Source organism: Lissotriton vulgaris, chromosome 1_2 (genome assembly GCF_964263255.1).
Source record: "Lissotriton vulgaris chromosome 1_2, aLisVul1.2, whole genome shotgun sequence".
Lineage (NCBI taxonomy): Eukaryota > Metazoa > Chordata > Amphibia > Caudata > Salamandridae > Lissotriton > Lissotriton vulgaris.
The window spans coordinates 56,172,994-56,197,530 of record NC_141686.1 but is presented as its reverse complement, the minus strand read 5'-3'; the positions used below and the strand labels follow the sequence as shown (position 1 = coordinate 56,197,530).

General features: G+C 41.9%; 1 protein-coding gene across 1 annotated transcript in view; it reads left to right on the top strand.

Annotated features, from left to right (window-relative positions):
- MRPS35 (mitochondrial ribosomal protein S35) overlaps positions 1–24,537 on the top strand; it is a 201,668-nt gene that overhangs the window by 86,157 nt on the left and 90,974 nt on the right. The window contains exon 5 of the mRNA XM_086952806.1: positions 8,443–8,582. Coding sequence (XP_086808932.1) covers positions 8,443–8,582 — 140 coding nt within the window. The remainder of the gene's footprint in view (positions 1–8,442; positions 8,583–24,537) is intronic.

The following is a 24,537-nucleotide window of genomic DNA, read 5'->3' as shown; positions in this document are numbered from 1 at the left end:
CCAACCACTAAAAGAATATAGTGTTGTTTTCTGGAATTTAAAAAGTGGGAACCCAGGTACTCTGTTTTGTAATATATATCACATAATAGCATATAACAAAGAGAATCCTTTTACAAAGCAGTACAAATCCCAGAGAAGTCTTTTAGTCCAATTTCCCGAGATTCAGCTCCAAGAAGTACTTCAATCACACTTTTCAAACAGGTCTTGAATGCTTTATTTCTAATACATGTATGGTCACACAGCAGCAGCCGACGCAAGTTTCGCCCACAGGGCTTTTTCAAGGCTGCAGAAAAACGTATATACAGAACTTTTAAAGGATATTATCCCCCTTGCCAGTGTCTCAAGTATATACATATATTTTAAGTTGTAACAACCCCTTCCTGTGTATGATAAGCCAGGTCAACTTTTTGGATCTCACAATTATTGTTGAGAGTAACAAATTGAAAACATTACCATACAGAAAAACTACAGCGTGCAATTCAACTTTACACGCCACAAGTGCACATCCGTCTTCGCAAATCATCAATGCTGTACCCTATGGGGAAATGCTGCGAATAAAACGTAACTGTAGTGATGAACTTGCTCTGAACAAAGAGCTGGATGTCGTAGAACCTCGTTTTATGAAGAGAGGGTACTCTCAAAGTGTCCTTAAACAAGCAAGAAAGAAAGTTGATAAAATCAAAAGACATTTTTTATTGACAATTACCAAGAAGAAAGCGAATAGTCAGAGACTGAATAAATGCAACTTCATCACTGCATACAACACTGCCAGTACGGATGTTTTTAAGATTCTTAAGAAACATTGGCATCTACTGACCCATGACACGACTCTGAAAAATGTTATAGGGAAGAATCCTATCATGATTCATGCTAGAGGCCGAACATTGAGACAATATTTGTGTTTGTTTTATTCCACCATTAAAAAACACGACCTGGCTACCCAGTGCACCAAATGGTTACTATCGATGTGGAAGCTGTAATATATGCTGTTTTGGCATACATAAAATAACAAGCTTCATGTATAACACTGACAAAGCATACTCCATCAGATGTTTTATAAGTGCAACACCAAGTTTGTTGTGTATTGCATCAAATGTATATGCGGAAAAACATACGTAGGGAGCACCATTCGGTCGCTGAAAGACAGAGTTCAAGAACATGTTCGGGCCATAAGAAATGGTAACACACAATATCCCCTAGCAGTACATTTCAACACCTCACATAACCCAAATGAGTTACATAGACTCAGTTTCCATGGAATTGATACTGTGGATATGGGCTTGAGAGGTAGGAACAGGATTTCCCGCCTACGCAAGCTGAAAAGTGCCTGGATCATTATACTACGGGCAGTAGAATGCGGAATTAATATTGACAAGGAGATGTATGAATTCTTATGATCAATGTCACTGAAAACATATTCTTGAATCATAATGATAGCATTTGACCAGTATTACCAAAAGTGTTATTCTGAATAGTAATGTTAGCAGGTTATCCATCTCATTATGCAAGTCAATACTATATGCTGTTCGATCATTGTATAAGAATATTAATTGCACAGAAAGCTATGCTGTAGTTTTGAAATGGATTCTCATCTATATACACTTTATTTGTGTTTAATAATGCACCTTTTGAAAGGGTTTTTTATTTTTACTTTCTAACCTCACTCCTCATTTTGTTTATTACTAATCATACTAATACTAATCTTCTGGCAGACATCTAGTCGGTGTCCTTAATACTTATGGCAACAAATAGATAGAATATTGTTCTTGAGTCTCTTCAGATTCATTGAGAAATCTGCTGTACGACGATCAATTACGTGATATATAACTTGTATTGGGTTCAAATTTGGTAACGTTCGGGATCGGTTTACTTAATTCAAATATTGTACCCAATGCGCCTTTGGTCAATGTCCTAAAATCTATTTCCCTGTTTTTTTATTGTGTGAGATCTGACGTACAGACATAACATCATAGTCTGTTTTCCATTGCGATTTCTCAACAAGCCTCATAGGGGATCACGGTGGGAACCATATACTAGCCCACATTTCTCAATGATTATAAAATTGCTCCCTTCACGTATTAGGATACTTAACAAATCTTTTTTTATTGATCTTTATCAATATAATATTTACTCTTTGGCTGACTAATGTATATTAAGCCTCTATAAGTTATATACGGGACGGTTTACATACTGATAGTGAGGGATAATGAATTGAATATAATTTTTAATAGTCATGCTCTGGATCGAGCCACCTGCATCCGAAATAGTCTGAAGTGGAATTTTGTGCGTACACATTTTAGAATTTTGGTCTTCATGTAACTGGAGAGTTTTGTATTATGGAAGTCCTCTGTCTATGCCCATGTTCGGCTCCGCGTTTACTGAGCTTTAAAAATGGCGGCCAAAACGAAGTCGGCGTTCTCCACAAGACCCTGGAAAAGTGAACGCCCCTGAGAGAATGCCTGTCACACTACAGGTAAAAGCCATAGATGAGTTTGCTTCGCCATGATTTTGAGAAAACGTTCACACTTGGCAATGTTATAGAGGCAGATTGGGTGGAGGCGTATACGGAAATTGGGCGGTTTTTAATATATAGTTTTACCCGTTTTTTCCCACTTTCCCTTCTAACATAGTCTTCTGGACACCAGGAACACAGTGACCCGGGAGAAACGAGGACATCAAGACGTCGGAATATAAGCTGTCCTTACGAGACCATAGAGCTACCTCTATCGCCTGTCGATACACTATTTAGTTACCGGATACGGAGGTTACCAGCACCACTTAGCCTTGACTTTATCTCCCGGGTGATTCTTGAGCGCATTACGCTTCAAAGTCTTTTAATACTATTGAATATTGGAACAAATACTGGTCTTGGGCCCTTCCGGGTCGGAAGTATCACCGGAAGAGCGACCTATTGGTTCAAGCACAACCAATCAGAGCCCTGAAGATTCGCGAGATGCGATGAAACACGTGTCGGCTGGTTGTTGTCAAGCTTGGCTGGTTGTTGTCAAGCTTTGATATATTAATCAAGGACATCAAGACGCTGTGTTGTCATCATATTTCACTTGTTCTCACTATCTGTTTGAAATCATTGTGCTGTATTGTTGTTCCCCTGCACTTATATGTAAATTTGGAAATGTTTATACATTGACCAACGTCTTTAATCTTACCGAGTGTGTGCATTGGGTACGTCTCTGTATTTGCTTTAGGATTAGTTCAGCTTGCTGACTTCTCCATTGAGTGGTTATATGGTTGTCCACTCACCCAGTTGCACCACCTATCACCGTTAACAGTGCTTCCATACAGGCAGTGCGCCCAATTAGATTGACATCTAAAAAACATTCTAACCTTTTTATAGTCTTCTGGACTTATCAAGGTCCAATGGGCTATTTGTGATGCATCGATGGATTGTGTGTCATTTTTACACTGCCTCGATTACTTTCATTTCGCATCCATACTTCAACATTGAAGACTAACTTCGGCCTTCACATGGGGTAAGGCTGTGTAGTGTATTAAATACTGATTTTGACAGCTGCATGAACGGTGTTTTATCACTATAAGGCTTAATGGCCCGTTTTTTTATATCGAATTGTCTGTTGTACTGATTTTTTATCTATACTGTTTATGGGGTAAAAACATGGAATTACCTCAAAATACTTACCACGATGACTTGAGCGATTGAACTGTTATGGCATAAGGTTTAACAACTCGGTTTTACATAAGCAGATATATCAACCGGCTGAATGATGCATCAATTTTGAGCAATTATTTTTCAGCATGACAAAAGTTACAGTGCATCGGATGTAGGATTTGGATTTTTAAGTATATTATTACACTAATATGTGCCTGTTTTACCCTTTAGTTATACGCATTCTGCTTCTATATATCCAACAAATATAACAGACAAACCTAATCTGTATATATTGTTTTCTTTAGTTCATGAGTTTTTAGAGCGAAAGTATGAACAATTTATCGGACCATATTTGGAGTCAGAACCACAATCTTTGATACTATTTTCTCTATGAGGTGAGATTAGTGAACATTTATCGAAATCGATTCTGTATAAGGTGATGGGCGTTTGCTACTTTTGTCACTAGAATCAAGGTTATAACTTGGTTCTTTTCACTGTGCGGGTTTCCTTTAGTGATTGCTTGACACTCTTTCACCAATAGTGGTGCTACATTGGATGCATTGTGTTGAAATGGTGTTAGTTCCACTTTACTAACATGACTTGGATCTCTTTTAAGAGATCTTGTTTTTGGAAACATTAGACTTAATAAGTCATGATAAGTATATAAACATGTACAAATTAGAGTTGGCTAGTATTTATATGTTGGCTTATCTTACACAGGAAGGGGTTGTTACAACTGAAAATATATGTATAAGCTTGAGACACTGGCAAGGGGGATAATATCCTTTGAAAGTTCTGTATATACGTTTTTCTGCAGCCTTAAAAAAGCCCTGTGGGCGAAACGCACGTTGGCTGCTGCTGTGTCATCATACATGTATTTGAAATAAAGCATTCCAGACCTGATTGAAAAGTGTGATTGAAGTACTTCTTGGAGCTGAATCTCGGGAAATTGGACTAAAAGACTTTTCTGGGATTTGTACTGCGTTGTAAAAGTATTCTCTTTGTTATATGCTATTATGTGATATATGCCACAATTAGATTACAGAAATAAGGATTGGGTGTGCTCGGGTGTAGTGTATATAAGGAAACAAAAGAGCACGTTTTGTTCTTCAGTCCAGTGTATCTGAACGAAAGGTGAAAATAGCTAGTTCAAGCTATTCGGAACATAGGTGTCAGGAAACACGTTGAGGCCCTTCGTATTCTAAAATTTGATGTGACACAAAGTTTGGTTTTTGCTATATCTCTTTATTTGTCATTCACGTGGAGCATTATGCAAAAGGCGAGCCTACAACCATTCCTCCCAGATACACCTGAGGCACAAAGCTCCTCCTAAACCGCACCTAGCTTTTAGTTGATGATGGAGGTTAGTGTGCACTGATTCCACATATTTTGTAATAACAAGTTTGAAATTAATTCTATTACCTGTTTTAAATGTATTATTTATTTGTTTTAATGTATATTCTTCTTAAGGGTTTTTTATCTGGGATATGTATTTTAATTGTGCTTTATGGCAGATTACTGAAATAAAGACAGAGGTCCTCATTCTCGGACCCACCCCCTCAGCCTGGGATGACTCCTGGTGGCTGACCACACTGGGAACAGCACCAGCACCCACTGACCATGCACGCAACCTAGGGTTCATCCTCGACTCCTCCCTCTCCATGTCTAAGCAGGTCAACGCCGTCTCCTCCTCCTGCTACAACACCCTCTGCATGCTCCGCTGGATCTACAAGTGGATCCCGACCGAAACAAGAAGAACGGTGACACAGGCCCTCGTCAGCACAAGACTGGACTACGGCAACGCACTCTACGCAGGAATCCCAGCCAAACACCTACAACGACTACAACGCATCCAAAACGCCTCCGCCCGACTGATCGTCAACGTCCCCCGCCGCAGCCACATCACCCCCCACCTGAAAGACCTACAGTGGCTCCCCGTCGACAAGAGGATCACCTTTACGCTCCCCACCAATGCACACAAAGCACTCCACAACGCCGGACCAGCCTACCTGAACATTAGACTCCGCTTCTACACCCCCACCCGCCAGCTCCGCTCCGCCAGCCTCGCCGCTGTCACCCACATTCAACAAACAACCTCCGGCAGCAGATCCTGCTCCTACCTCGCCGCCAAGACCTGGAACACCCTCCCTACCCACATACAGCAGACCAAAGACCTACTCGCCTTCAGAAGACTCCTCAAGACCTGGCTCTTCGAGCAGTAGCTCTGCATGTGTTATCTCATTAAATCCTGGCTGTATGATTTGCCAGTGCTTGTTTACAAATGTATATTCGTCCATTCCTGTTTTTTACGCAACAGAGTTTGGTGATTTAAATATTTAAAATACACACCTACTTATTTGCAGATAAGAGATATCAGATTAAAATCGCATAATGCGGTGTAAAGACAAAATGAAACGTTACATTTTTTTAAGGGGGGAGTCTTGCCAATAAATCCCTAAGTTCCACAGCACGTGCGTACTTTAGAGTCAGTTATTATTCCGAGCCCTCTACGTTGTAAAATTATGTTGTGTCCCCATGCACTCTTTCCTGACAACAGCCTGTATGCACTGAGCTTTGCACGTCATGAGATATTTTGGCCCAGCAGCGACAGAAGTCCTCTGTTTATTCGGCAATTAACCAAATGCAACAGATGTTCTTATAGAGCTTAGTCGTCAGTCTTTGATCTGTTCAGTGTGGCAGGAGTGTTTTTCTAATGTGTTGGAAAATATATTAAATTAAAAGTACTTCTAAAATATAATAAATTAAAAGTACTTCGAAAATATATTAAATTAAAAGTACTTCGCTTAGAAAGGCAGGGTAGAACTTTAATTACTCAGCCAGTCACAAAACTTTATTCGGTCAATCATGGCAATAAAAGTACAGATGATAAAAACATTTATTAAATATAACAGCATTACAGAGTTAAAAACACATCAGAGGACATGGGTAAAACACAGCTAGCTTCATGAAACAACTACATATAAGATTAATTACCCAGTGTAAGTTCTAACATTGTTAAACAATAAAAGTGTTGGCAAAGCCGATAGGCCCGTCTTTAATGTGCCAGCTGTTTGTGTGTTGTCGACATATATGCCGTTTATCACATTAAAGCCTGCTCTATTTACCAGTGCTGAGAAAAAGTAACATAGATTTACTTTCGATTTGAATGTCTTTAGGAAATATGAATTTGTGAATGTGACCTCCAGTGTGTTGATTGAGAGTACTTTTCTAAAGTATAATATAAACGAGTAATACTCTTCTTGGTGGAGCTACAGCCCACTCTGTGCATATTTTAAAGCAGTTGTAACAATATAACTTGCACTGTCAAGCCAGACATTAAAATAAGCATTGGCAAAGCCAATAGTTCTCGCTTTATTAACATGTTGACTTTGCCAATATTTGTTGCTGCTGCAGCTTCGACAGAATTGTCAAAAAACAGAAATACTCACTAATGCTGCTGTTAGCCATCTCATTCCCTAAACGCATTGATGTGTGTATGTATGTTCATGCATTACTAACACTAACATGCTTATGCCACTAGGATCGGTAAAAACAACAACAAAATATCATTTTAATGCAGCGCAAGCGCTTTTTAGCACAGGAGCTGTACAGAAGCAAATCTCCGCTGCCAGCTCCTGTCCTTTAAAAATGAAAATATAAACCAGGTGGTACTTGAGGTGCAGCGAAGGTGGGGGGTGGGGGTTAGTGGGTTTCGAGTAAGCAACTGTGAGTGGGCCGAGGTATGGGTGAGCAAAGGAGACGCTTGAGTCTGGACAGGAAGCATAGCAAAAGCAATGGACAAAGAGGTAGGAGCAAAAAGAGGGTTAGGGGAGCAGTGTTGGGAGTGGGAAAGCACCATGTGAGGGAGAGAGCTAGAAAACACATGCACTCTGTTGGAGGTCTTCAAGAAAAATTTCCATTTATATATTTATTTATTTATGTGTTTATTTATTTATTTAATGCATTTTTATAAAGCGCAGACTTTACCCGAAGGTGTCAGAGCACTGTACAATAGAACAAGTTATGTTACATGAGAAAACTGTTACAGGAATGGAGCAAACAAAGGTATGTGAAGAGATGCAATGTCAAAAGTATGGTAAAGAGGGTATGCTGTAAGGGAGGGGCAAACAGAAGAAGAGGAAGGGAAGTCATCAAATACGAAGTAAACAAACTAGTGAGAAGAAAATTAACCAATGGGGAGCAATTAGTGAATTCTAAGCTCATTGTATATTTTTGGTTTGGTCCACAACATGCTTTCACCCACAGACTGCTCAAAGCTATCTGGTTGATAAGAGAGGCTTAAAAAAGAATGGTATACTTAAGAGACCTATAATGTTAGATGTGTCCTCTTTGGTTGATATCAACTGTCTCTCGATATACATTTTTGTGGTAAGCGTGGCTAGGCATATTACCTTATGCAGAGTGTAGGTCTTCCCTGAATGCGGAGCCCCTCTTATGAATGAGAAAAAATGAGAAAGGAACATCTTTCAATGTTTACACTTCTGGCTGGTGAGAAGCGTGCTATAGGTATCATTGTGGTTATAGTACTAGAAAAACTGTTGCCCCGATTATTGCTTGTGAGAATCGGTTTTACGGTTGTTACACAACTGAAATTTCCAGAAGGCTTTTTTATTGCAAGGGTGAAACCAAGAAATGGCTGAGCGTGTTTTGTAGACCATTCTAGTCAACTGGGGTTGAAAATATGGTTTTCCATGCAAATTAAAGAGCCTTACTTTCCACTGCTGTCAATATCCTTGTAAATTATATACAAACAATTATGGCTAACTTACTTTCCACCCTCAATTTCTCCTCAGATTTCTGCACTGAGTGGCCGGCTGCTTTGGACACGGATGCGAAATGCGAGCAACATTTTCCAATTGAAACTGAGACAGTGGATTACATTTCAGCCGGAACATCTCTCCGTAACCCCAAAGCAAGAGTTGTGACCTTGAGGGTAAGTGCTACAGTTACTTTCAGTATAATTAAGAGATGTGTGTGGGGTCATGGTTTTGGTTTCAGTGATATTAAGTAAAGGAAACAAATCTGGCCTGTGCAAATTAAATCCGACAATCTAACCCTTTCAGTGTTGTGTTGGCCTTAGATAACACTAGGTACTCAGTGACACTTCACAATACATTTGTTCTATGGTGCTGCATACCTCTATAGTCAATGCATATATGATTATTTGCATAAGAAGTGAGAGCCCAGCAAGTCTGCCACAATTCTTTGCACACATCCATATAGGCTGATATTAAGGAGAAAAGGCAACATCCTATGATAACTTAATTTGTTGGTATCTTACTGGTTGTAAGCCTACTCCACCAGTACCTTAAGCGCTGTGATTCCTGCCTCTTTGGAGGACCTGTAATTGCCCCCCACTGCCAGATGTACGAAGAACATTTGATGTTGAAAATTTAGCAAGTGCAGTCTGCTGCCTGCATACATTTCCGGATAACGTTGGGGAAACAAAAGTGGACAGTGGGTAGAAAATAAAATTACATAAAAGGTAGAGGTCCTGAGAACTGTTGGGGTAATGGACGATAGTGGAAGAAACGTATTGTTTGCTTCGAATATACATGGCACCGGTGCACGAAGTGGAACAGGTATGCCCAGATGTGGTTCCTGTGAACCAAGCTATCCATAACTAATGAGTCAAGAACAAAACTGGTCCTATGTTGCTTGTGTTCTGGTTCATGAAGGACCTAGCTTGGCAGTTCGGGCTCGACTGCTCTCAGCAGTAGCAGGGTCAAGACTGATTTGCATATGACTGGGTACAAACTGCAGAGGAGGCGTGGTGGCCTCGGCGCTGGGTGTGAATTAACGCTGGCGCCTGCGTGTAAGGATTGGTCCAGATTGGCACAGTGTTGCAGTTGTGGAGGGAGCGCAGGATGATGGCTTCAAGGTGGGGAGTGAACCTTACAGGAAGCAGTTCACACGGGGAAGTGCCAGTAGACCCACAACGCGGTCGACTGCTCAAAGGATATCATTCTTCTAATCTCGGATCGTTTTATCTATCGACCGCCACCCCATTTCAAGGCCGTTCCAAGGACCTGCCATGAAACCGAACACCGATCCTTGAATCCCGGTTCATAATCGAAACGCTCCCCACCTTGAAGCCATCATCCCGCGCTCCCTCCACAACTGCAACACCGTGCCAATCTGAACCAATCCTTACACGCAGGCGCCAGCGTTCATTAACGCCCAGCGCCGAGGCCACCACGCCTCCTCTGCCCGTAACCGGCTACCTCTCACTGCTGGAGAGGCATACATACTGTTAAACCAGGCAATATATTTTTAAGTCCTGAAGATGATCCCTTTGTAACTTGAGCACGGGATCGAAACGTCGACTCCTTTTAGTAGACGTACAGTTAACTAATGTATACTATTGTTTGTTTGTGCTACTCTGGGAATTACTGACAACTTTGATGCGAAACAGTGCCCAGTTTGCTCACTTTTCTTTGCCTGAAGAAACTTTCCTTTTTACTATACTTTTTTTCCCCCCATCTCTTCTTACCTTTTAGTACGGTACAGGATTGTGCTTTACTGCAACAAAAATGTTAGCTGCTAAAATGTATTCTAAGTTCTAAACACTTGATTCATTTTATAATAAATCCCTTGCCTGACTGGGCAAAAGAAAAGTATATAGCAGCCTATTGTGGTCTATATAACATTGTTGTGAAACATTGCCTTAAGCTTAGGACCTTTGTGTTCGTAAATTATCCTTCCTAGGGCCTGATCAGAAATATTGGGAGCCAAACCACCGGGATTGTTGCAGCTACCAGTCGGCTTCAAACATGTGTGTTTCCTGTGTAAAATAAATATCTAATTTGGCCTCTCTAATTAGGGAAAGGAGCGCCAACCGCTTTATGGGAGCGTTGAGGCTTTAACATTAAGGCTGAGTATATTAACCATGGGTATGTTGGTGGACAGGGTCTAGCAAGTAACAAGTAATCCTGGAGATGATCATGAGGCCCATACAGAAGTTACCAGGGCATGGTGTCTGTAGTGTAAGCAGTGTAAGTAGGTATGCGTAGGTCGTCACAAGGAAAAGGAGGGGAGGAAACAAAGAACATATTAACAACGGAGTTCCCGCCTTGGAAAACAAGTAATCAAACTTTGAGGGTTCATGTCATTGGCCGAAGCCTCTTGATGAACTCATGATCTCCACAGTGAAGGTCGATGCTGCACCTAGGCAGTAGTGAAGTAACCACAGGTCTGACGATACATCGGTTAGTGCGGTCTGCTTCAGAGCATACTCTGCTCCTCATTGTTCCATACAAATTGGATTTGAAAGGGGTTCCCCCATTTGTACCTGACATCCTTTTCGCAGAGAAAGTCCGTAAGGGGTCAAAGGGTATGGCGGCATTGTAGTGTCATAGGGGAAAGGTCCAGATGCTGCCCTACTTTGAAACTTTCAAAGTAAACAGTGGGTTTATCACACTGGGCAGAAAGGATGATCTCCTTTTGTCTGTAATAGTGCAGACAGGTGCTTGTCCTGAGCAATTGGCAAGTTGGCCTTCCCTGTTGCTACGTTCAAGGACAATGTCTTGATCTGTAAATTCTGCGTCCAGATGACGGAAGAGACGAACAGCAAAGTCGCCTCCAGGTTCCGGAAGACCGCCTGTAGAGGAACACCTTTGATCTGGATATTAGAGCAATTACATTTGTTTTCTAAGTCCTCCAGTTGGTGTTACATTTCCATATTCTTGGAGCTCTCGGTGGTGACTATACAGTTCTTCCTCGCAGGAATCATAAGTTTGTATGAGCAAGTCCTCTCTGGCATAAGTCACCAATATCCCTTCTGAGGTCTTTCACCTCTTACGGTATGTCTTGTTTGAGGGTTGAAAAATCTTCCTGAAGGACCCCAAATAGTTGTTCCAAAAAAGGTTTTTAGTCACTGGGGGCGTCATCTCCTGTTAAGCCCCCCCATTATAGTCTCTTCAGACTGGGTTAGAGTGGGAGATGCTTCTCTGGGCAGGCCCGTCTTCTTTTGGGGTTTTGGAGAACATATCCTTGAGTATTGTCCATTTTTTGCATTGCACTGGAAAGTCCTAGTGACGCGAGATGTGTACTCTATTAACCACTGGCGAGAGGGAGGTCGCAGCCGAGAGGCGTTTGCCAACACCACAGGAGTAGATTGATCAATCAGGGTATGAAGTCTACCAGGGAATCATAGAACATGAGTTGCTGATGAAGGAGTGCCTGGAGATGAGCTGCAGAAGCCGATGGAAGGCTCCACCGCGTGGCGCACTCTCAGAACGCTCTCCTGCATTGGCTGCGAGAAGCGGGTATCTACTGGCCAGGTCGACCCCACCATTAGGAGCCCAAGCAGTGGCGAGCTATAGCACCAAGCGCTCGGAGGCCGGACGTAGGTGTTTGATTGATGCCTCTTTGTGGGGGGTGGGGGGTGGAGGGGGGGGGGTTAGGGAAGCAAGGGTACTTCCCCACAGAGCTTAGATAGGTTGTGCTTCGCCTAAGTGGGACTCCCCTTGCTGAGCAGCTGGTCCTAGGGAGGGAAATGCCACCTCAAAGCTCTAAGGATGTCTCTGCATCCATGGGGCTATTGAGGCCTGTCGAGGTACAGCCAGTCTCTGCAGGTTTTTTACCCCATCAGCATCCACTTTCAAGGCGATCAACCAGGCGGGGATGGCCCAAGACTGGAACAGCACCAACCGGTTGCCCGCAATTAGGGATATGGCGACACAGTGTCTCACCAGCAGGCCTCACTAGGCCCTCCATGTTGCCTCCCAGACGAAGCCGTCAGCCGACATGGGGCTCCTCGTTCACCCTCTCACTCCATCCCCCCCTACCCACCTTGCATCCCCCCTAGTCAGGCCTCCGTCACTCCAAGCATGTGGAGAGGCAGGCATCAGGGGAGCGCCGTCCCACAAACAGCCGAGGCTCCGCGGCCCTCAAGGACCACTTCCTCATGTCGTGCGACTGCCTACCTCCTCCCGCACCCGGCCGTGCGGGTTACGCAGGTCATCCCGAGCACTTTGTCACCCGCCTGTAAAAGTCGCGTGTGGGTCGGCTAGGTCCACTGCGGGATAGGAGCAGCAGCCGCGGTTTCTCTTCTGCCTCCGGCTCGGGGGTATGGCATAAGTTCTACATGTCCGGGAAGAAGCATTCAAGATCAGAGCTTTGAGCAGCCTCCATCTTTGTAATTTTGCCACCAGGCCTCATTGGGCTGTGGAGATGTTGCAGAGATCGCCGCTTGGATCGGATCCACTCTGGGTCCAGGCTGCATTTGGGCAGTGGAGTACATGCAGCCCTGGTGTTAGAGAGCCCCGGGATAGGCAGAATGTGCTACAATTCAAAGGGCAGACAGCGGAGCTCTGGGAATACGCTTCTATGCGGTCGCCATCTTGGACACGCCTGAACATCTACTTAAAGCTTCATGTGGCTGTGGATTTCCAAACTTTTAAAGACTGCATGTTTTAAAACTGCTCCTCCAATCCTCTAACAGAAAGCATAGACAATTATCACACTTCAAAAATGGTGCGTGTATACTGCAGTAACACTATACTCACGAGCAATTATCCCTGTATTTGGCTTACTCTAGCACACACATGACCGAGCTTCTTACTTATTTGCTTCACAAGAAAGATTTACCATTTACTTAGAGACCATAGTTTCAAGTTTTTTCAAGTAACCCCACTCAAAGTTCTTCGGCCAGAAAGTGGGCTCTTCTATTGCCTGCAAAGGTATTTAAGCAACTTTAAAAAGTCATCGGGTCCGAACAGTTTGACAGTGGAATTGTACAAAACAACTTAAAAATAAATTAGAAATAACCCTCATAAATGAGCATAGGCACAGAACCTGAAACCCTCCATTCATTAAACTCTAAATCGGGCCCTTGAATTGAAATACATGACTTCAGAATTTGTGCTGTACAAAATGTCTCCTGTGTTTGATTGAATATGCTAGTATGTTCATATAATCTGATATGTTGATATACACTTAATGAAGTTTGAAGAGACATATGTTTACACACGTTTCAAGATGTCTTTATAAATGAAAATGTTCCTAAAGTTAAGTGGTGCAGGACACTCTACTTACTTCCTTTCTTTAACTACAATTAACTTTTTAGTAAATGTTTGCCCGTGTATTTAACATATTTTTTATTTTAATGCTGAGTTGACAACCGCCCATGGCTGATGTTCTCTGAGGGCGGCACATAACGGTCAGGAGGGCTGTATGAGGCCCCTGGACGCTACTTTGAGTATCACTGGGCTAGAGCTAGAGTATAACGTGGCTTTGCAAGGGTATTGCTGGGGTTCCATGTATTTATTAATGGATCCGGCTTGGAAAGGGAACACAAGGTAGTTTGTGTGAAAGGGTAGCTGGCATAATTTCTTTAACATGTTTGGGATGGTGTCCTTTGTTAGAATTTGACTCAATATATTTATAAATCTGAACCATTGTGAAATCATCTTTTGGTGGCCCATGAAGTTGTGTAATAGTTTTCAAGCTAGTCTCTACTCATAGGTATATCATCTTATTTTGGGGTTTTATTTCTTTTTAGAAACAACAATAGCTTTCTCTTTTACAGAGATGTTAGAAATATATAGAGTGCCTTTGGGTCGACCCTTTTGAGCCATGAGTTTTGTCAGTCACCTTTTGGATTCTCCAATAAGACAGCCATTTGGTGATTGGTGTGACAGGCATTGAGAGTGATGGGACTTTTCAGCTGTCTGTTGGTCACAGCTTTGGGAAGGGTTGAGCATTGAGATGCAAAAGGAGTCTGCCTCCTTTCTGCTTGCAGTCATGGCGCAGACGAAGTGGTGCAGGAGTAGCCATCCATCCTCTGGAAAACGCTCTTTCTTCTCTTGAGTGTCAGTCCCGGCCCCTCTCCTCTACTTCTGCAGCATTCACGTCCTCTCCTGGCCATTGTTTTAATCTCTTCTGAAGCTCAGAGCTGCTGATATAAAGGTTCCTCACTCCTTCAAGGAGGCTGTAGTTTTCCCTCTTTATAAAAAACCCCAGGGATGACCCTGCTATGCTAAAGAAATACAGACATCAATCCCTTTGCTTTCCTACTTTTCTAACCTATTTTAGACTCCTGTAGCTCAACATCTTTGTTCTTTTTTAGAGGACTCAGGTTTTCTTGATTCCCATCAGACCGGTTTTCACCCTGCCCATTTAACTGATACAGTTCTCCTCGCTGTAATGGATGATATGAGGAAGGAGGCGGATAATGGGATCACTCAGGCACTGGTCCTTCTTGATCTTTCAGCGGGCCTTTGACGTGGTCAACCACGATTTAATGATCGACCGTGTCAGCACTGCAGGTGTATGTGACACTGCTTTAGAGTGGCTGGCCTCCTTTCTCAAAGACCGGGCTCAATCGGTCTCTCTTCCTCTGCTAAGTTTCCATTAGATTGCGGTGTAACACAGGGTTACTCCTTATTCACAATTTGTTCACCCATTTGTTCAGTCTCTAAAATCGCCATCTAATACATTCCTTTCACAGGCAAAAGATGATATAACTATGCTGATAATATGCAGCTAATTTTCACCTTCTACGACACTATTGAATCGAAGTTTTTCTTCCAAAATACCTTTCTTTACATTCGGGACTGGATGAGTTTTCACCAGCTGAAGCTAAACTACGATAAAACCGAAGTTGTGGTTACTTAAAATGAATTGATCCAATGGAATCTCTCCTTCTGTCCCCTTGATTTTGGTCCTCCACCTACACTCAAGAAAGCTGTGGAAAGCCTTGGTGTTCTCATTGACGAAGATTTGTCCTTCATCCCTCAGATAGAAGCTGTGCTGTACTCTTACTTCTTCCATCTTCAAAGAATAAGGAAAATCAGGAGATACTTCAGGGGAAAGTAGTCATCCAAATCCTTATTACTCTTGTGATTTCTCGGGTTGAATATGCCTACGCGCTTTATCTAGGACTCCCTACTGGCCTAAACAATAGGCTGCAATTGGTTCAAAACCAGGCAACCTAGCTGGTCTTCTGTCAACCATGACATTGCCAAACTAAGACTTTCATGAAAAAGCCCCTCTGATTTCCAGTAGCTCAGAGGTCAGGCCCTGCAGCCACCACCACGCCACATGCAAGCAAAGGCCTGCGTGGATGGGGGTTGGTGGCCGAAGAGGTTTTAGCTTGCCTCTACACAGAGATATCCCCCTGCGAGGGGTTGGTCCAGGTCCTTTTGTCTAGGCTCTGTGTCCAACTCCCTACTATGCATGGTCAACATGTGTACTCATTGAGGAAGTTGCGTAAATATGAATAGGAACAAAAAACATCAGAACTTCACTGAGATATATGAAAGTTTAAAGTCCGGTTATAGATAACTAAGGTAATAAGATCTTTAAACAAAAAAACCCAGAAATTAACTGGAAAAATACAAAGGTTAAAGTACTATCTGAAACGCTGTACTTGTTTATAGCGCAGTTTAAACAGAAACAGGTTGGATAATGTCATCAATGATGGCGTTGAACATGTCATTAGTGATTTAATATGTGAAGTCATGAGCAGTGCATGGTGGAGGTCCAAGTTATCGTTAGCTCAGTAACTATTGTTGCTGAAGTGATGCTGTGGTGGTGCTGAGTGATAATGTGGTGGTGTGGAGTGGATAGGTGCTGGATGGATGAGTGTATGGATGAATGCATGCATGGATGGGTGCTTGAATGCATGGCGGGTGAATGGATGCATTGCGGATGGATAGATGCCTGCATGGATGGATGCATGGATGGGTGGGTGAATGGATGGATGGTGGATGGATGGATGGATGGATGCATGGGTGTATGCATGGATGGGCGGATGACTGTATGGATGGATGCATGGATGGGTGTATTGCGTGTAATTATCAAGGACCCCCTGAGAAGATAGATACTATAAGTCCTAGGTCAGGGATTAGTATTGTGAAAAGTAACAACCAAGGCACTTAAACTACAGACTATTTCTGTTTCATTGATGGTGTATGCATCGATGGGTGGGTGGGTGGTGGATGAATGAATGAATGTTCAGGCTCGCAGATGGGGACGGGGGAGGGGGAGCAGGCATATGGGTTGTGAGTGAGCACGCATGTATATAGAGATAACTATAATCAACAGTCTCTTCTTTGTCTTCTTTGCGTGAAGACATTTAAACATTTATAATATTTGTATCTTTTATCAAACGCATGTAATCCAAAGTCCTTATGTTGTGCAACTGGTTCTTATGTAAAGCGCTCTGACACCTTCGGGTAAAGTTCACGCTATATAAAATCGCATTAAGTAAAACTTTACCCTAAAAATCCACCCATCCATCCATTTGGGCCTAGGCTTAAGTTGTAGGGCTCAAAGCAGACAGAGAAGGGACAGTTTACGAAGTCGAGGCAGGGCGGGGTAGTTTAGGGATGTAGGGAATGGAGTTCAGGGCTCAGGGTAGGGGGGTTGGGGTCGGAGTAGTTTTGTGGGCAGGGCAGGGGGGGGAAGGGATAGTTTGCAGGCCAGAGGGCAGAAGGACACCAAAAACGAGGAATACAGAGGGCAGAAGGACACAAAATACGATTTAAACAGAGGGCAGAAGGACACAAAACACGAGGGATACAAAGGGCAGAAGGACACAAAAAACGATTTAAACAGAGGGCAGAAGGACACAAAAAACGAGGGATACAAAGGGCAGAAGGACACAAAAAATGATTTAAACAGAGGGCAGAAGGACACAAAAAACGAGGGATACAAAGGGCAGAAGGACACAAAAAACGATTGAAACAGATGGCAGAAGGACACAAACTAGGCAATTATTCATAAGATATAAGTGCAAAGCGGTAATAGCTAATGAAAACATTCATCAATATATTTTTTTTAAATATTGCATGCAAGGATTTTGTTGTGACAAAACCATAAAGAGCAACGAATAGCAAAGGAAGATTGGAATTCTACCTTTCAAAAGTCCTCAAATAACTGCTCCTCTCCCATTCGTATTTCCTTCTCTCATCCAGTATTATCTCTGGGATACCATGGTGTTCTTCAACTGCAGGCCATTAACCTGTAGAAAAGGCTCTAAACGTTCCCCCTCCAAATAAGGACGTGGATGGTGCCTCACTCGATGCGCAGAGAAAGGGGGTGGGGGGGAATGCAAGATTTGCACTGGGAGGGCTAAAAGCGAACTGGGAGAGCACAGCAAGAGAGTAGCCGACTTTAAAGCTTGAAGGTGGGCTGCCAATGTAAAATATATATATATATATATCACACAAAAGTTTGCCCGATATGGGGAGGCCCTCTCTGGATGTTCGTAGCCTCTTGAAACGGAGATTACAGCCACTCATTGCTTGCTCCTATCAGCTGCTTGAACCCCTCTGGCCCAACGCGTTTCGGAAATCACTCCTTGTTCACGGGCCTTGCAATAGATGAGACACACAGCGACTGGTAAGTATTCTGATTTTTATTAACTTGCTCAAGCCGCAGTGGGCGTGTCAGGATGCCTCTTGGGCATAGACAGCAAGGCATCCTGGAATATGCAGTCTTTAATGAAATCCCCAGTGGGCGTCGCGGCGTGTCTCACCTTAAAATAAAAAACCACAGTGGGTGAAGAGAGCAAAGTCGAGTGTGCTGTCCAGTGATGTCTCTCGTAATGAAGCACACATCCAGTCCTGTATAACGTGCCCGCACATCAGACACTTCAGGACCACACGCTGGCGGTGGTTCCTCCCCGCGACCCAGGCATGGCCGCCTTCAATATCACACACAAAAGTTTGCCCGATATGGGGAGGCCCTCTCTGGATGTTCGTAGCCTCTTGAAACGGAGATTACAGCCACTCATTGCTTGCTCCTATCAGCTGCTTGAACCCCTCTGGCCCAACGCGTTTCGGAAATCACTCCTTGTTCACGGGCCTTGCAATAGATGAGACACATAGCGACTGGTAAGTATTCTGCTTTTTATTAACTTGCTCAAGCCGCAGTGGGCGTGTCAGGATGCCTCTTGGGCGTAGACAGCAAGGCATCCTGGAATATGCAGTCTTTAATGAAATCCCCAGTGGGCGTCGCGGCGTGTCTCACCTTAAAATAAAAAACCACAGTGGGTGAAGAGAGCAAAGTCGAGTGTGCTGTCCAGTGATGTCTCTCGTAGTGAAGCACACATCCAGTCCCATATCGGGCAAACTTTTGTGTGTGATATTGAAGGCGGCCATGCCTGGGTCGCGGGGAGGAACCACCGCCAGCGTGTGGTCCTGAAGTGTCTGATGTGCGGGCACGTTATACAGGACTGGATGTGTGCTTCATTACGAGAGACATCACTGGACAGCACACTCGACTTTGCTCTCTTCACCCACTGTGGTTTTTTATTTTAAGGTGAGACACGCCGCGACGCCCACTGGGGATTTCATTAAAGACTGCATATTTCAGGATGCCTTGCTGTCTACGCCCAAGAGGCATCCTGACACGCCCACTGCGGCTTGAGCAAGTTAATAAAAAGCAGAATACTTACCAGTCGCTGTGTGTCTCATCTATTGCAAGGCCCGTGAACAAGGAGTGATTTCCGAAACGCGTTGGGCCAGAGGGGTTCAAGCAGCTGATAGGAGCAAGCAATGAGTGGCTGTAATCTCCGTTTCAAGAGGCTACGAACATCCAGAGAGGGCCTCCCCACATCGGGCAAACTTTTGTGTGTGATATTGAAGGCGGCCATGCCTGGGTCGCGGGGAGAAACCACTGCCAGCGTGTGGTCCTGAAGTGTCTGATGTGCGGGCACGTTATACAGGACTGGATGTGTGCTTCATTACGAGAGACATCACTGGACAGCACACTCGACTTTGCTCTCTTCACCCACTGTGGTTTTTTATTTTAAGGTGAGACACGCCGCGACGCCCACTGGGGATTTCATTAAAGACTGCATATTCCAGGATGCCTTGCTGTCTACGCCCAAGAGGCATCCTGACACGCCCACTGCGGCTTGAGCAAGTTAATAAAAAGCAGAATACTTACCAGTCGCTGTGTGTCTCATCTATTGCAAGGCCCGTGAACAAGGAGTGATTTCCGAAACACTGAAAAAACCATAGGTTATAGACCATATATAGTTAGGAATTCGCATTTACAAAACCTTATTTTACTCACACAAAACCATTGAAATTCCATATATAGTTAGTTGCACTAACGATATATTGCGCACCCGCAATCCACTGCTGATGATGTCACATATTACATCATTCATGACATGGTCAGTGACATCACTGATGACATCACTGATGACATCTCAAATGACATCACTGATGACATCTCAAAGGACATCACTGATGGCATCACTGATGACATCTCATTTGACATTACTGATCACATCACTGATGATATCATTCATGTGATAATACGATGAACCTCTTCAGACTCTAATATAACCTTAGATACAATCAGTGTAAACAGACACTCACAGACTGTCACTCATCCATGGAGTTACTCACACACCTAGTCAGTCATGCAAAGAATCAATCACACCTCCATTTCCTCAACTATACAGTTATACAAACTTTACTTATTCAAACATATACTAACACATATTTACTCTCTTATACAATCCCTGATACAAGTTCACAATGATCCATACAGCCACTCACACATTCACTGGCTCTTATGCACAGTTATTTATATATGTCAACTCTCACATGTACTGTGTTTTACATATGTACTTACTTTGACATGTAGCACTGAGATATCCATTCACTCACCAATACACTCATGCACACAGTCAACCGCCCATACAGCTGTTTCCACATGCACTTTTGAAACCATACATCTAGTGAATCAACTGCTCACACATCTATGCACAGAGTCATACACCTCCCAGCCACCCACACACACACTCAGTCTCCCATACAAATACTTGGGCAACCAATCAATAACCCATATAGTTACTCATATAGCTACTTATCAACACATGCAACAGTTTACAGAACAACAGACATAATGATGCACAAATTAAGACAGTTTAGTCACTAACCCATGCACTCAGTGAGACACATTTAATCACTCACTCATACAGTCAGTCATGCACCTACTAAATCCTTCATCCAGACACTTATACATCCACTCATTCTTCAATATGTAAGACATATTTTAACTTTACAGAAACATACAGTCACTGGATGTTGTCATCAGTGATGTCATCAGTGATGTCATCAGTGATGTCAGTGACCATGTCATGAATGATGTAATATGTGACATCATCAGCAGTGGATTGCGGGTGCGCGATATATAGTTAGTGCAACTAACTATATATGGAATTTCAATGGTTTTGTGTGAGTAAAATAAGGTTTTGTAAATGCGAATTCCTAACTATATATGGTCTATAACCTATGGTTTTTTCAGTGAATTTTCAAGGTTTTGTAAATGCTAATTCCTAACTATATATGGTCTATAACCTATGGTTTTTTCAGTGAATTTTCAAGGTTTTGTAAATGCTAATTCCTAACTATATATGGTCTATAGCCTATGGTTTTTTCAGTGAATATATATATATATACATACATATATAAACATATATCATCTGTATATCTATATAAATACAAACATAAATGCATGCATACATATACTTATATGCATACAGATGCATGTTATTTACATGAAAGTTGAAAAAACACTAATAAAAGCAAAGCTAAAAAGCCACCTCATTACAAACAGAATGGCTTTAACTTAAACGAGGGCGAGATCTATTGCATTTTCAATGCTTGTTTACTTTGGTTCCATCAAGAAGGCATTCAGATGTGTCACACATTTGCCATAAATTCTGAATGTTAGCACTCTAGTTGCACATTAGATCACTGTAGTAAAGCTACTGCTCACCAGGGACGTCTGCTGCTGGTATTCAAAGTGCATGTTTCAGTCTGCATGTCACAATTTTTTTAATGAAATAGAAGAGGATTTGAGAAGTCACTCAAAATGATCCCTAATTTTTCTTTCTGAAGCACTAATCATACTTTCTATGGCAAAATTAACCCCCTCATGTTGTTCCTTTTTAAATTGAGTGTTTTCAGACTTACCACTTCATTCCAATCAAGATGGCTTCTGGTGTGCCATACTTTTGTCATAAGTAAGACTGTTAGCGCTCTAGTTGTTCTTTAGAACACTCTGGGACATTCTGTCATTGGGCTATACTTGGGGTACATCTGGGTGATATTTGGGCTACATTTAGGCTCTTTTGTCTCTGGTGGCCATCTTGGGAGACTGTATGTCAGAATTTTTTAATGAAATTGAAGAGGGTTTGAGAAGTCACTCAAAATGTGCCCTAATTTTTCTTTCTGCAGCACTAATCATAATTCATATGGCAAAATATACCCCCTCATTTTGTTCCTTTTTAAATTAAATGTTTTAAGAGTTACCACTTTATTCCAATCAAGATGGCTTCAGGTGTGCCATACCTTTTGTAATAAGTAGGACTGTTAGCGCTCTAGTTGTTCTTTAGAACACTCTAGGAGGCTGCAGTAGAACACAAAGGAATCAACTGACAGTCTCTGTCCTTGTTGGATGTACATGTTTTACTGAGAATGTCAGACTTCATTTTCACATGACTGAGAAAGATAATGTGAATTTACAGAAAATATGCTTTCAGTTTAGCTTATAGATCCCCTTCCAAACCACTGTGGGAAAATCATGAGATATTAGTTTTCTTTCAAACAATATTCATGATATCACAGCAGAAGGTTTTTTCACATGGTAAAATCACCTTAGAACCCACCACAATTCCTAAAACGAGTATGGTACCATCAACAAATGATTTATAATGTAACTAAAGTCCTAAAACCCTCTATTAACTACAATGCTTTTTAATGAGGTGCTATCATGTATATTGGTCCCAAGATGGCTGCCAACACTTCTTGGATGAAGTGCTGACAGCCAATCAGATCAGATGTGTGGTTAGGCTCCGCCCAGATATATATCTTTTTTTGAACCTAAATTACTCAAAATCCACTGGAGCACATATATTGAGACCTAGCAAAGGCACATCGGGCTAACAGTCCCTACAATTTTGCCAAGTTTCGTGCAAATCCATTCAGCCGTTCGAGCTAAAAGTGAGGCCAACCGCCCTATGGAAATTAACATGGGAAAAACGCGTTTTGGGACCCCCCTTTTTTCTCGGCCCCCCCTTGATGAAACCCCCCCAAAATTGTCAGGGGCTGCTCAGAAACAAAATGTTCCATTTTCCTGAAAATTTCAGCCAATTCCGTCCACAAACGCCAAAGTTATTAGACATAGGATTTTTTCTCTATGGGATTTTTGAAAATTCTAACTATATATACCTACTGGCGACTGCCAGTAGGTAATATATAAATATAAATATATATATATATATATATATATATATATATATATATATATATATATATATATATATATATATATATATATATATATATATATATATATATATATATATATTCACAGAAAAAACCATAGGTTATAGTGGATATATAGTTAGGAATTTGCATTTACAAAACCTTGAAAATTCCATGAAAAAACCATTGGTTTTAGGCCATATATAGTTAGGGATTTGCATTTACAAAACCTTATTTTACTCGCATAAAACCATTGAAATTCCATATATAGTTATAAGCGCTAACTATATATCGCGCACCCGCAATCCACTGCTGATGATGTCACATATTACATCATTCATGACATGGTTAGTGACATCACTGATGACATCACTGATGACATCTCAAATGACATCACTGATAAAATCACTGATGACAACATCCAGTGACTATGTTTCTGTAAAGTTAAAATATCTCTTACATATTGAAGAATGAGTGGATATATAAGTGTCTGGATGAAGGATTTAGTAGGTGCATGACTGACTGTATGAGTGAGTGATTAAATGTGTCTCACTGAGTGCATGGGTTAGTGACTAAACTGTCTTAATTTGTGCATCATTATGTCTGTTGTTCTGTAAACTGTTGCATGTGTTGATAAGTAGCTATATGAGTAACTATATGGGTTATTGATTGGTTGCCCAAGTATTTGTATGGGATACTGAGTGTGTGTGTGGGTGGCTGGGAGGTGTATGACTCTGTGCATAGATGTGTGAGCAGTTGATTCACTAGATGTATGGTTTCAAAAGTGCATGTGGAAACAGCTGTATGGGCGGTTGACTGTGTGCATGAGTGCATTGGTGAGTGAATGGATATCTCAGTGCTACATGTCAAAGTAAGTACATATGTAAAACACAGTACATGTGAGAGTTGACATATATAAATAACTGTGCATAAGAGCCAGTGAATGTGTGAGTGGCTGTATGGATCATTGTGAACTTGTATCAGGGATTGTATAATAGAGTAAATATGTGTTAGTATATGTTTGAATAAGTAAAGTTTGTATAACTGTATAGTTGAGGAAATGGAGGTGTGATTGATTCTTTGCATGACTGACTAGGTGTGTGAGTAACTCCATGGATGAGTGACAGTCTGTGAGTGTCTGTTTACACTGATTGTATCTAAGGTTATATTAGAGTCTGAAGAGGTTCATCGTATTATCACATGAATGATATCATCAGTGATGTTATCAGTCATGTCAAATGAGATGTTTTCAGTGATGTCATCAGTGATGTCATCAGTGATGTCACTAACCATGTCATGAATGATGTAATATGTGACATCATCAGCAGTGGATTGCGGGTGCGCGATATATAGTTAGCGCTTATAACTATATATGGAATTTCAATGGTTTTATGCGAGTAAAATAAGGTTTTGTAAATGCAAATCCCTAACTATATATGGCCTAAAACCAATGGTTTTTTCATTGAATTTTCAAGGTTTTGTAAATGCAAATTCCTAACTATATATCCACTATAACCTATGGTTTTTTCTGTGAATTTCATTGGTTTTTTAATAGCAAATATGAAAAGCTTTAAAATGTCAAGTACGTGATAGATAAAAACATTTTCGTATTTATGCACGCTGATGTGCTTTGAACGCTGCACCCCCCCC